General features: G+C 45.9%; 1 protein-coding gene across 3 annotated transcripts in view; it reads left to right on the top strand.

The window, feature by feature from the left end:
• The window catches only part of CDHR5 (cadherin related family member 5), a 52533-nt gene that overhangs the window by 5171 nt on the left and 32930 nt on the right, over positions 1-14432 (top strand). For 2 of the 3 annotated variants that reach the window (XM_074954758.1, XM_074954755.1), the window contains exons 6-13: positions 1133-1243; positions 1538-1711; positions 3148-3238; positions 4646-4743; positions 5717-5923; positions 7188-7304; positions 9428-9500; positions 10974-11192. In XM_074954758.1, coding sequence (XP_074810859.1) covers positions 1133-1243; positions 1538-1711; positions 3148-3238; positions 4646-4743; positions 5717-5923; positions 7188-7304; positions 9428-9500; positions 10974-11192 — 1090 coding nt within the window. The remainder of the gene's footprint in view (positions 1-1132; positions 1244-1537; positions 1712-3147; positions 3239-4645; positions 4744-5716; positions 5924-7187; positions 7305-9427; positions 9501-10973; positions 11193-14432) is intronic. The other variant, XM_074954757.1, reaches the window with a different exon arrangement.

Genomic DNA, 14432 nt, shown 5'->3' with positions numbered 1-14432 from the left:
TGCTGGAGTACATGTGAGATTTCCAGAAAGATAAAGCAAGGACAGAGCAAGGAGGGTGCTAGTGAAACAGAGAAATCCATGTTTTAGATAATGAATTCTTCAAAAATTCACACTTAAAAATATATATATTACCAGAGCACCTGTTCAACATTAACATTACAGTAGTGCCTAGAAGCCAACACAAGGTTGGGGAAGAACTGTACTAGGCTGTACTACAAACACAGTAAGAGAGAGACCCTGTCCTGAAGAGCTTAGACTCTCAATAGGTCAGCAGACAGAGTGGGAAAGGAAGCACGATTACCCCAGTTTTACAGACAGGGAATTGAGCCACAGAGAGATTAAGGGATTTGCCCCAGGTCAAACAGGAAGTCTGGAGCAAAGCCAGAAACTGAATCCAGATCCCCTGAGCCCCAGTCCAGGGCCTTAGCCACAAGATCAGCCTTCATCTTTAAGGATTTTGTTGAAAGACCAATGGATAATTTATATTCAGTTAAACTGATGCCAATCTGCAGTATAAAGGATGGTGTTTTGTCATTTTGTTTGATTTGTTTTAAGTTTTAATTAACAAAGGAATGGATAAAAACTTTTTTTCAAAACAAAAAAAGAAGAGAATCATGTCAAGGGCAGATGGGGGTCAAAGTTCTGCATCATTTACACTTGTGAAACCTCACTGATTTTAATGGAGTTGAACAGGTGTAAATGAGTTCAGAATTTTACCCATCAGGCCAGATTCTGGCCTCAAAATGGTATAAATCAGGAAGAATGCTATGAAAGGCGCTGGTGTAAGTGAGAGCGAAGCCAAGCCTGTTATTTCCGACTACAGTAGAAGGCGATGTGCCAAGTTTTGCTCTCTGTTCCACTAATTTAAATCTGAATTCAGCCCTATGATCATTTTGAGAGAAGAATGTTCAAAATTCCACTAATGATCCATACTGAAATGCCAGAGATGATTCCATTTTACTAGCAAGAGACCAAAAAGAGTTCAAAGCATCAACAGATGAACTATGCATGTATCTCTCCTATAAATACCCAGCCTTGGATGTTATATATGTTAAGCAGCTAACAGTATTTCAGAGTGTGTGTCTGTGATGGAGACAGCTATCATCCTTCCCCGCCCCCTTTTGTTTTTCAGGAAGCAACTGACTACTTTAACATACAAGGAATTAATAACCCAAGCATTTACTTGCACAAAACCCTGGACTATGAAAAATATAAATTTATGCAGTTAATCTTGTATGCAAGGGTGAGTTTTATATGTGAGCAAAACATCTCATTATTCACAGCTGCTATGTCCTGGTGTGTATTCTATCCACCAACATAGCTGTAATTGTCATACTAACAAGAGTTGCAGGGCTAGATTCTCAGCGTGTATAAGCTGGCATAGCTCCATTGGAAAAAAAACAAATCGATGAAGATACACTGATTTACATCAGTTAAGGATCCAGCCCATTAGATTTTGCAGGGGCTTCAGGGAAGGGGGTTCTAAGGTTGGAAATATGCCTTGCATCTAACAGGAATGTTCTGATTTTCTGTATAGGACCGGGCACCTGGCAGCGCAGATGGCAATACAGCCACTGCAACAATAAACATAGACATCCAACAAGCCGACACCAAACCGCCCTGGTTCCAACCGTGCAATTTCCTTAATGCGGATAAGAAAGTTTGCATCAGCAGCGGCTACATTGGAAGGGTCAACATCTCAGAGAAAACGGTAGGCAGCCCACACAGGAGCTTATGCTTTCAGTCTGTATCCCAGGACAGGTCTTTAGCATCACAGATATGGTCCAGGCCCGATCGGAGCAGAGGCCTAAGGCCCTGGTTCCTGGATTCACGTGATGTTGGAACCTCAGCTTTAAATTACTATATTCCTAGCTCCCATCGTGGTGCAGAAAAGCTTGAAAACATGAGGCAGGCATAAGTCAAGGCAGTGACTTCTCCCTGAGTCTGCAGCACAGTCATCAGGGAGGAAGCCAACTGGTCCTGCAGCCACCATCAGGGAGCAGACCAGGCCCACGCCTTGGGGAAGGGGCTTGCCATATTTGGCAGGCATCCTGCCACCCTGTCTTTCATTGCTGGAAGCATGGAGGGGACCACCCCTCTAGTTCACCCCTCTACTGGGGTGTAGGCCATGGGAACAGCCCCAGTGTCGGGGTGTGCCTAGGGCTTCAATCCAGCCCTCAATACGGTGCCCTTTCTTTGAAAAAGTTGTTTGTCTGCTTAGGAGAGATGCCTTCTGCTGCACCCATGTGGTGCAGCCCGTATCTATGCCATCACCATACTCCGCCTGACGTGCTTGTTGCTTGAGTTTACAGCACGGTATTACCATCCTAAGAGAGATGAGAGCATTGGCATGGAGTCAGTGTGGATGTGCTTAGCAAAACAGTTGCTCAAAAAGCCCTTTTGGAAATGAAGGCTTTGTAATGCGAGCGCCGGTAGCTCCCTCTCAATAGCGAGGGACGATAATAACGACGCTAGAACGTCAACTCTGAACCCCTGTCTAGCACTGATCAGCTCAGTTCATGAGGCGTTTGGAAAATCTGTTCTGAATCAGATACTGGTACACATTGGTCTCTCTCTTGCCCGAGGACGGGCTGCAGGACTGGACCCTTTGTGGGGTTTGCTCAGCTTTGTTCCATGAGACAGCTCTTTGCATGTCTTCACACCCCACACGGAAGAAGGTTCCAGTCAAACATGGTTTGTTTTCCCCAGCAACTATTTGAGACTATGGTCAGCAGAATAATGCATGTTGGGGAGGCTGGGACAAGACTGCTTACACTGAACAATAAATCACCCTCTCCCCCAAGGATCATGCCCAGTACCAGCTGTATCACTTAGTCATGAGCAGGCTTTTGACGCCAGTCATAAATGAGGACAAGTCAGTGCAGTGGCAAGTCTGAGTCAACCACTGAGACTGAAAATTCCCAACAGCAGAGGGTTCCTTGCTTTTGATGCATACCTAGAGCAAGGAAGGAGCTACACAACCCCAAATCCTATTCTCTGTCGTCTCTGTTCTGCACTAGTCAACCCCTGGCAATAAGCATTGTGTTTTCCAGTAACAGAGTGCACGTGAGCTAAGTATCACTTGGATTGGAAAGTTTTGCAGGCATCTAGTGTCTTGTTTTTAAGAGTCTCGCCTTGTTGTTGCAGACTGAACCACTGATCCTAAAACCTGGGCCCCTCCATGCCATCGACCCTGACTACACTTTGAATGAAAAAGTAGTGTATAGCATTGTTGATGGTGAGTAAAGTTCCTATCTTCCCAAACATTCATTTCCCATTGGTAATATTGTCAAGTTTCCCCCACCAGCGGGGGGAATCCTCAGAATTAATATTTAGTCACAGCAATATAGCTCTAGATCAGAAAAATAATTATTGCAATTAATTGCCTGTGTTCCTGTCGTGTCTAGAGGCCCCAACAGGATAGAATTAGGACCTCCATTGTGCTAGGTGCTGTATAGACACATGGTGGGAACCTCATAGGTTTCTTGTCTCTTTAGACTGTAGAGACGGGGAGAAAAGGAGCAGCACATCACTACAACCAGAGCTCAGCGCAGTGTGTTTGTTTGGGGGGGGGGGAGGGGAGAGGGGGAAGCTCTTTTCTGTCAGCTGAAACAGATCTTTATCCTAATGGCTGGGGCTGACTTTCTCCATTCCAGTCACACTGATTCCAGCTAGTCTTCAACCTGCCTGAACCAAAAATTCCTGAAACCTTCTGTGTTTTCATTTTTAGTTGAGAATTTTGTATTCGCACCACTGGACATTGCGAAAAGCTCTGACTGGGATTCCATGCGTTAGTCTTGATTTCAAAAGATAAAGGCTGGACTGTAATCAGCTGATTTCTCCATGGTCAAATAGCACATTATTTCAGTCAACCTTTTTTTGTTTTGTTTTGTTTTTTTTAAAAAAAGAGGTCAGTTGATTGACAAATACAATTCATCCATATCAGACAGATCGTTAGTTCTCTGATCTTTTTAATTTGTTCTGTAAGGCGTGGCCTAGCTGCATACCCATATGGCAATGCAGAACTGAGTAGGGAACATGATGCTGACAGTGAGCAACATGTCCCACTGTGTTGTAAAAAAATCTCTTCATTCCTTCCCAAGGCTTGTGTTGTCACTAAGGCACTGGAATGGGACCCAGGAGACCTAGATTCAACTCCTGGCTCAGCCCCACAAACTTCCTGGGTGACCCTAGCCATGTCACTTAGTCTCTCTGTGCTTCAGTTCCCCCGCATCGGTAAAATGAGGGGAGCACCTCCTTTGTCCTTTTAGATTGTAAGCTCTCTGAGGTAGGGACTGGCTCTTACTATGTATGTACTAGCACAGTCGGGCTCATACATCAGCTGGAGCCACTTAAGTGCAACTTAAATAAGAAGTGTTGCTCTCCTACCTCCTATCAGGCTTGCATGTGTCTTCCTGTTGTTCTCATCAGGCTGAATCCATGCTTTGAGGTAACACTGTGTCCATGTTACATGTCCCCAGTCCTAAAGCCTGGCAAGGGTGAAAAGGAGATGATGTCATGGGTTGCAATATCCAAGGTGCAAAACACATAAGCCATAGCGAAATCTCTTAAAGCTCTAGATACGTTTACTAAAGTATCTCTTATGGTCAACACTAGTCCTAATTAACCTTCCCATTGTCTTTAGGAAACAAGGACGATGTATTCTTATTGAATAGTGATACAGGGAATATAACTATGAACAAAGCAGCAAATACTACAGACACGTTCATTTTGCATGTCATGGTAAGTCTGTTGACATTCCAGAACCCCAGGTCTCAGCTCCAGAGCTTCTGGCCAGGAGGACAGTGACTTTACATGTGCTAGGAGTCAAGGAAACCACAGCGCTTCGGCTTGTGATGAAGAGTAATTAAACACAGGATTTCTTCTTGAAGCATCCAGTGTGCGACAGGTGTCTGGAAACGGGTGTTATCCTGCCTCGTTCCTACAAGCAAAATTCCTGCTGGGATTTCTTAGTGGGAATTTTGACCTGCGTAAAGATGACTAGATTGTGCCCTCAAATCAGGATGTAGGAAGCAACCTTAACTGAAGAGCCATCCATTTGGGTTAAAAGTATCATAACTTAACAGAAAGGACTAGTGCTGGGGACTTGGGCATGATCTGTGTGGGCACAAAAGCAGTTATTTAATCTGCCCATATGAATAAGCTCATTTTCCAACTAGAATATAATCAAAGGAAAGTTAAGAATTTTAAACCATTTTTGGGAAAAAAAATATGTGCCAAGCCCTAGATTATCAGGCTGTAAACACAGCTGCTGGTGGAACCTCTTGATGTTATGCAGCTTAGCCGTGTCTGCTGGCTTGGATCATCCTATCCTAGTAATATTTTGCACTTCTGTAGCCCTTGACATTGAAGAATTGAAGGCACTTTACATATATAAATTAAGCCTCAAGCACCCCCCATGTGATAGGTGGGAAAATTTTAGGCACAGGAAGGTTAAGAGACTTGTTCAAGGTCACAGAGGAAGCCAGTGGCAGAGACTGGGCTAGAACACAGCAGTTCTAACCATCAGTCCCCTGCTCTAAATGTTAACTTAGTCCTATTCCAGCCTCCCATCATGGGCCTCATCCAAAGCCCATTTGATCAACAGAAAAAAATCCCTTTGACTTTAATGGGCTTTGGATCTGGCCCCACGTCCTCTTGTGTCTCACCAACCACGGGAATAGTTGTGTGTCTGTATTGTCTCCTTTCTCTATAGGCCACCCAGGCCAACAATGCACTGAGATACTCCTTCACCACAGTAGAGATCAAGGTCATCGCTAAAAGTAGCCACGCACCATACTTTGAAAACTCCAGGTACACAGGGACGGTGTCTGCCGGGCTGGCCACTCTCAGTCTGGTCATGGACTCTAAAGCACCTTCAATACCCCTGAAGATCTTTGCAGCTGATGACGACTTCCCTAATGTAAGGAACTGGAAGGGTCTGGTCTGTTACTCTACATACTTCATGCGTGGATCTGGATTGGGGGTGGGGGATAGGAGGGAAGGGTTTGCCACTGACTTGAGAGGCAACCAGATCAAGCCCATCGAAAGCTGCTGATGGCATCCACTGTGACAGGGAAGCCCAGAAATCCCAAGTCTGGATCTCATAGCCTTTCAGTCTCACTGCAAGGCCCATCATTTCCTCAGACATTGAAGGAGGGCTCAGCTTGATGGGGACATTACTGATAGGAGCAAGCAAGGATAGGTATTTATCTGTCTGCAACAGAGTGATTAATACTGGGTAAAGAGAGGAGATTGACAGTTTTAATTGGGCAGCCAGGAACACAGTATGGGTACCTGTTATGGTGCACCCTCACCTCAGGGGCACTCCCTCAGGCTTGGATGCAGCATTGCACAGGGTGGGCTTTGTCTCTCTTACACCCTTTGTTGACCATTTTTTCAGGCCTGTGATGGCCTCTCTCTCTCCAAGTCTTCCATGGCCTGGCCCTCCAGTCAGGTCTCCTCTTAAGTTCAGCCCCCTTCCTCTGCAAGTCCAAATAAATACCCGCTCGGGTTCCACTGACGTTCACTGCTTCTTGGCCCTTTCCCTCAGCCCCTCCACAAAGTTTCTCCTATGCTGCTTCCTTCGAGCAGGTCCCCTGCTCAGGGATCTCCCTGCTCTTTGCAGGCCCCATCTTAGGCTCCCCCATAGGAACCTACCCTAATCCCTGTGGGCCTTCCAGCCTGACTCCCCCAGGCCCTTCCCAGAGAGGGAACTCCCCTTGTTCTGGTCTCCTCTCCAGGCTGAGTTCACAGCTCCTTTTAAATCATCCTCGTTCTGGGGTCTATCACTGTAATTAAGCTCCATCACACCCAGCTGGGATCACTAATTCACTGCATCACCAGTGAAGCTGAGGGATAGCTCAGCTGCTCAGCCTAGCTTGCTCTAAAGGGCCAGCCAGCCTCTGACAGGAACAGGACATATATAGATGGAACAACATATAGAGATACAGCAACAATTACCCCAGTCCAGAAGCCCAGCAAGAGGCTTATGCAACGTTTTTGTCCCATTTAAACCTTCCCAACAGGATTCACTTGTGCTGGTTCTTTGCATGAGAGTGAATTTCGCCGTGAGGGAACCATTTCTATAGGAGTAAGGATTCCGCTCATTGTTATGGGCAACAATTTCTGGGAAAACACAGACAGCCAATGCAGACGCTTAACTCACTTTCTTATCTTATTTTCAGAAACTCAACCCTCAAATCACGTACAGCATTCAAAACAGCAGCGATTTCACTGTAACCAGAGACGGACTTGTCCTGACAAACATAATGCTGCAGTCAGCCGCAACTGTAACAGTATTGGTATGTCATCTTTCCTGATAGGCAGAGGATAGTTATCTGTATTACAGTAGCTCCCAGAGTATCTGGGGTCTCCGATCAGAGCTAGACACATCATAAAAATGGCAGGCCCCACCCTAGAGACCTTACAATAGAAACAGATGATGAGACAACAGCTGGGGCGATAGGGAGTTCAAGGTAATAGTGATCACAGAGCAGAGGTGGGCAAACTACGGCTCATGGGCCACAGCTGGCCCACAGGACCGTCCTGCCCGGCCCTTGAGCTCCCGGCCGGGGAGGCTAACCCCCGGCCCCTTCCCCGCTGTTCCCCCTCCCCCGCAGCCTCAGCTCACCGTGTAGCCAGCGCTCTGTGCAGCGGGGCTGCAAGCTCTTGCCGGGCAGTGCAGCGGCGTGGCTGGCTCCAGCCGAGCGGCGCAGCTGCCAGACATGCTGCTCTGAGCAGCATGGTAAGGGGGCAGGGAGCGGGGGGGTTGGATAAGGGGCAGGGGGTCCCAGGGAGCAGTCAGGGGACAGGGAGTAGGGGGCGGTTGGATAGGCGTGGGAGTCCTGGCGGGCCTGTCAGGGGACAGGGAGGGTTGGATAGGGGGTGAGGTCCTGGGGGGGCAGTCAGGGGACAAGGAGCAGGGAGGGTTGGATGGGTGGGGGGTTTTTAGGGGAGCAGTCAGGGGGCAGAAAGTATGAGGGGGCGGATAGGGGACGGGGGCCAGGCTGTTTGGAGAGGCATAGCCTTCCCTATCCGGCCCTCCATACAGTTTTGGAACCCTGATGTGGCCCTCAGGCCAAAAAGTTTGCCCACCCCTGTCATAGAGCTAACATGCCTGAGAAGCCTGCAAAATACAGGACTGTCTGCCAGAGCCAGTCAAGAAATGGGTTTTCCCTCTCACCCATGGAAAATTTCAACGAACACACACACACACACACACACAAAAAAGTTTTCCAGAGTTTTCGGTAGAAAATTTCAACTTTTCATTTAAAACAAAACAAAATTTTCAGTTTTCCAATGAAAAGTTAACAAGTTTCAAAGAAATCAGACATTTTTCACAAGATTTTTTGTTTAGTCAAAAATCCAGTTTTCCACAGGAAAAAAATTTACAGAAAGATTTCAATGAGCTCCGCTGTCTACTAATCATTGCAAACCTGGTGTTACATATGCACAGAATTTAACAAAAAGAAAACAAAATTTGTCTTCTTGGAAGACTTTAGGACCCAGCTAAAAGGTTGACTGTGCAATTAACACCATTCGTATCTACCAGGTTCCCATTTAGGATACAGACCAGCTCTTGTTGGGAAGACGAAATACTAAGGGACTCATCCTTGGCGGATGTAAATCAGTATCAGTGGAGCTGTGCCATGTTCCAACAGCTGAGGTTCTGGCACTTAATATTTTAAGTTATTTGCGATTGTCATAACAATGTTAAGAGCTCTCTTTTGTGTAGGATTTTTCCTCTGAGCTGGCTTTTTCCGAACGATCATGCACACAGAAGGGTTTACACAAAGAGGGGCAATGTTTCTTAAAATTAAGAATCTGCCTTCCGTAGACACACAAAGTCACCAATGACTTAACTGGGAGCTACGTCCAAAAGGGACTGATGAGAGATAAAGACTTTTGGTGATTTGGTATACGCACCAGCTGTAGGGACTCTGAAATCCTCTGATAAAGCCTTTTGTTTTTTTCCCCCCTCTGAGCAAGAAAGGGGGCTTATGCCTTTGGGTTTTCTTAAAGGATAGATCTTTTTTGTCACATTGTGTATCCTTCTGCCAGTGCCAGATTGTTCCCTGCTGCATTTCTGGAGGAAATATGGTCTAGTGTTGAAAGCACAGGACTGGAACTCAGGAGATCTGAGTTCTGATTCCAGATCTGTCAGGCTTCCTGCGTGAATTTGGGCAAGATAGTTTACCCCTTCATGCTTCAGAGTCCCCATCTGTAAAGCAGCAAAGAAAATGCTTCCCCACTTCATAGTTGCAAAGGATGCTGCAAGGATTGTTATAGAACGTGTATAAAGCTCTGAGTGCCTCAAGCGGGAGGTGCTGAGGGAGTGTACAGAGTACTATTACTTCAGGGGATGTTCGGAGAATGAATGAATGAAGCAAGCAGCCAATGTCATCTCCTTCTCATGTCTGCATAGGCCACTGCTACCGATGAGGAGAGTCTGCAGGAGGCAAACACTGTGATCACGGTGGAGGTCACATCTTCCACAGGTACGCTGGGCATCCCATTGTTTTATGGTTCTCAAAGAGTTATTTTACATTGCCCCAGGCAATCTAGAGAACACAGATCACACATTAGAGACTATGGTCCCAATTCAAAACCTATTCGTATCCCATAGGAGGCTCTATTCTATCCTCCAGCTAGAGCACTCCAAGTGTATCCTTAAAACACTCACAACAGCCATTGTGCACTCTCAACCTCCCCCCACCCAAAGTGCCAGGGATTTAGCCTTTGACAGCTCACTTTCCTTTTCCCATGTTTTTTATACATGTGACTAGAGCTAGGATCATGTAATGCTTCATTTTATTGGTCAGAATGAAGAGGGGTGCTGAGTGTTGGCAAAAGTGAGAGTCACAAGGGTACCTTGCTAACGGGTTTTTCCTAGTTTGCTTAAAAAGGACCAGATGGCAGCTGCTCTTATCTTTAAAAAAGAGAAGGGAAGCCAAGAGGTCCCAGCATACTGTGCTTCATTTTGATCCCAGCAGCCTCCTACTCAGGTCAAGATGGAACATTAACTTCTGGGATCTTTAGCTCTTACTAATATGGAGCTGTGACTCATGCAGAATAGGGTAGCCACAGGGCAATGCATGGAACTCTTCATGTGGCCCCCTGGCCATCACGGAACCTCTTTGGAACAAGGTAGTTTGTGCCTTCCATACTCATTAGCAATTGCTGTTGGATAGAATTTACACTCAATCAGATTTGAAAGCTTGGTGAGCACCTTGTAGTCTGCGTGAAGGCAGACCAATATTGCATTGCACATTAAATACACGGAGTGGGTCAGAAACCCCAGGCCACCTTGCCAAATATCCTTCTTGGTTTATATCCTACTACACCTTGCAGAATGTTGCAGTTGATATCCTGCATTACCTCACCACTATAACAATGTTTGGATAACACCAGCAAAATGGTGCTTAGACGTGCACAGAAAGATACAATAGGCCAAGTGGTAAAAAGTTTTCCTGAAACATGTCCATTATACTTGAGGACACACCCATTTGTGTGGGCAAACACCTGCAGCTTCACATGCAGACAAGAATTTGCATGTGCAAAAACAGGAGGAGTCCCCTTATGAATGCAGATTTGCCCGCACTCACAAATATTGCTGGTGCATTTTGGAGGCCCTTTTAAAATATGGCTCCACAAGTCTTCTGCTGATTGTTAAGATTCATGCCAGTCCTGGACTTGAGTAGGTTTTAAAATTCTGCCTGCCCATTAACATAATTCCACTTTTAAAGAGTTGCAAGGAGGGAGAAGTTTTAGCTCCTTCTCCTCCAGCCAGTAGAACACACACCTTTCTTGGTTATTTATATCGAAACTTTATGGCTTGTTGTATCAATCGTCACCTGCTTTACTTTTGCTCTGTTCTGATGAATAAAATGTTTTGCCATTGTCAAAAGTAAAGTAACATGAAATTGTAGCTAAAAGTTAAACACCACCTCGGGTACCTGTTGGGTCTCCAGGGACAAAAACTCTTCCTACCTCTACCACCACCACCACCTCCGCTGCTGCTGGGACAGGAACCACCACTCCAAAACCTTCTGGTTCATCATCAGCTTCACCACCTGGAGTAACTAACACGGCCTCTACATCCAATTCAGGACCCATAAAATCCACTTCTTCAGTGAACATGACAACCAACAATGCTGGCACATCTGGGCCCACTGGAAAGCCTGTGACAGGTACTCCCTCAGGCTCACTTATCCCTCCTCTTGTAACCACAACAAAGCCTGCTACCACAAAGTCTTCTACCAGCGCAGTATCCAGCATGCATCCAGTGGGGTCTTCAGAATCCGGAATCACCAAATTCCCCATAACAGGAACAAACCCAGGTGGAACTGTTCAATCCACTGGTCTGCCATCTTCCCCATCTGGTGGGCCCAGCCCTCATCTTACATCAACTCCAGTAGCAAGCAGATCTCCGAGGCCATCAGACCCTGTGTCTTCTCAAACATCCTTCACAAACAGTCATCAGACAGGTAGATAGATGTGTGTGCTACTCAGAATCAAGGTTCCCCCCGCCCCCCGCAATAGCTCTGCGCTCAGCAAATTCAGTTTAATTCTCGCTGTCTGTTTCTGATTTGTCCTCCTTATGAATGGGAGAGGTTTCCAAGGAAGTCTCAAGAACTGCTGCAGTATTGATGACTCAGTAGGATGTACTCACCCTTTGGGATCAATACTCCTCAGCATGGCAGTATGCTATTGGGGAACACTACACTACTGGAGATAGCCCTTTTTTGTGGTGCACAGCAAGGCTCTGACCACTTGGTGTCATCAAGGTCCCATGGCACCTTTTGCAAGGGGGGCGGGGGGGCTAAACCCCCATGTCCTGGGGAAAGCCCAATCTGGATAATTACTTTTTAGTGCCTAACTAAAATCCCAGTGCAGCTTTTACTGGATACAGCATTCTTCTTCACTTCCTGTTCTCAAATGTTGCATGGTATTGCCCTGTGCTGTTAAACTGCTGTATTCCGAAGGCGGCTGCCTTTCAGTGCTGGGGAAAGGGACTCCTGTGCCTATTTAGTTTGTAAATTGCTTTGGAATTCTTTCAGATGAAACATGCTAAATAGATTGTGACTTTAGGAACAGCCCTTTGAAGGCGGTTAAGTGTAAGGTGCTCCACCCCAGATGCAGCCGTGAAGGGCATTGTGGCTCAGAGACCCCTCTCCAACTCAATTCTGCCAGTACTCAGGAGGGTAGCACTTCATTGCTGCTGACCAGAGCTGGTCAGAGAAACTTTGATGGAACCATATTCTGTCAAAAATCAAAAAACACTGCAAAATCAGACACATTTTGCCAGTTTTCTGAAAAATTTGTTTCTCATTTTTTGGTTTTCCGTGTTTTAGAGTGAAGAACTAATAGGGATTTTAAATATATATATATTATATAGTGCCACAGTACAGAATCTGTCAGAATCCATTCTAAACATCACAAAGTGTGAAGACTTTTGCCCTGGATAAGTCAGGCAGCAGGTCCTCAACCGGATAATGACTTATTTTCAATGCTCTGTTAAGTGGTTCTGGATCACTGCAAATCCTCAGTTTACCTGGAGATTCTCTCACCACTACTAGGCTGCTGATCTACTTTGAGCTAAAAGAAAAGGAGTACTTGTGGCACCTTAGAGACTAACCAATTTATTTGAGCATAAGCTTTCGTGAGCTACAGCTCACTTCATCGGATGCATACTGTGGAAAGTGTAGAAGATCTTTTATACACACAAAGCATGAAAAAATACCTCCCCCCACCACACTCTCCTGCTGGTAATAGCTTATCTAAAGTGATCACTCTCCTTACAATGTGTATGATAATCAAGTTGGGCCATTTCCAGCACAAATCCAGGTTTTCTCACCCCCCCTCCCACACACACACAAACCTTTGTGCTGGAAATGGCCCAACTTGATTATCATACACATTGTAAGGAGAGTGATCACTTTAGATAAGCTATTACCAGCAGGAGAGTGGGGTGGGGGGAGGTATTTTTTCATGCTTTGTGTGTATAAAAGATCTTCTACACTTTCCACAGTATGCATCCGATGAAGTGAGCTGTAGCTCACGAAAGCTTATGCTCAAATAAATTGGTTAGTCTCTAAGGTGCCACAAGTCCTCCTTTTCTTTTTGCGAATACAGACTAACACGGCTGCTACTCTGAAATCTGTTTAAGAGATCTCACAGGCAGCATGTGGGGATGGTTTTCTAACTTCAGCTTGCCCTTTAGGTGCCCATCTTCAAATATGGCCTTATATTCTGTTAAAATGCTGGGCAGGGCCCTTACTGACTGTTCTTCCTCCTCTCTCATGCGGAGGATATTCTAGCGTTACACTACAGTCCAATCCACAGCTTTCACTGCCCTGCTACCTAGCAGCAGCTGGTGCTACCGTGCATCAACTAGTATAGACTCCAAGCGATAGCCACGAAACAGGAGACGTTTTCTTATCAACAGCCTGCTGTTCTCAGAATGACCAAGTCCTGGTGGTGTACAATGAAACCACATTTCTCCTGTCTCATATTGCTGTGTCACTGTTGCTGGGATTACATTTGCTGCTGGCCCCACAATCCAGCCGGAATCAAATTGGTCGTTGAGCTAATAGCTGAATGGCTGACCGCCTTCTTTGGCAGTGCACACAGACAGCCTTCGGATTTGCTGAAGTCACACTGCAGACATACTTTTCTTCATTGGAAGCCTCTACATCCACAAACCATTGCATGTCCTGCTGCTTTTCTTTCTTTCCAGGGTCACTGCAGCTCGGGGACAAAGTGGTTGTGTTTCCCACACTCCTTGCAACACTGCCCATTGGCTGGGCAATTTCTTTTTTCCTTGTTATGTTGCTTTGCGCAGTACGTACGCTGGACAATGATGCCTACGTTCTCAATCCGTCTGTCTCTGTCCTGCTTCCTGAGTCTGTGTATTTGTTCTGCACTAATGGCTATCATGGTTTTGATCTTTTCCCTGGACAGTTCAGCTGCTTTTGCTATTTGGAAGACTTTCTCTAAGGTTAGACTGTTTTCCCTTCACAATCTTTCCTGTAAGCTGGAATCAGGTGTGCCGCAAATGACTCTGTCTCTAAATCATGGCTACAAAGTTACATGTGGATGCCAGAGTTCTCAGCTCTGTAGTGTACGCATCTATTCTCTTTTCGGCTTCTTGGTTTGGGGTAAAAAAACCGATCACCTATCTCTACAATCTCATTCTGCGTGAGACCCCAGCACAGAAACACTTTCATTGGCTGTTCCAGTGTCTCGCTCATGTCTCATCCCCAAAGAGGTAGTAAAAAAAGCTTTATCTTCTTTTTCTCATAGTTATTTTCCATGGTCAGCTGTGTATGAGACTCAGTTCTTGCTTCCACTGCTTCCCTGCTCATGCAAAGATTTGTGTGTGGAAATCCAGCTTTCCCAGTCCCTCCATGCTACCCGATTGCTCCATT

Source organism: Natator depressus, chromosome 6 (genome assembly GCF_965152275.1).
Source record: "Natator depressus isolate rNatDep1 chromosome 6, rNatDep2.hap1, whole genome shotgun sequence".
NCBI lineage: Eukaryota > Metazoa > Chordata > Testudines > Cheloniidae > Natator > Natator depressus.
Note: the sequence above shows the minus strand (reverse complement) of the source record. Positions and strands in the feature narration are given on the sequence as shown.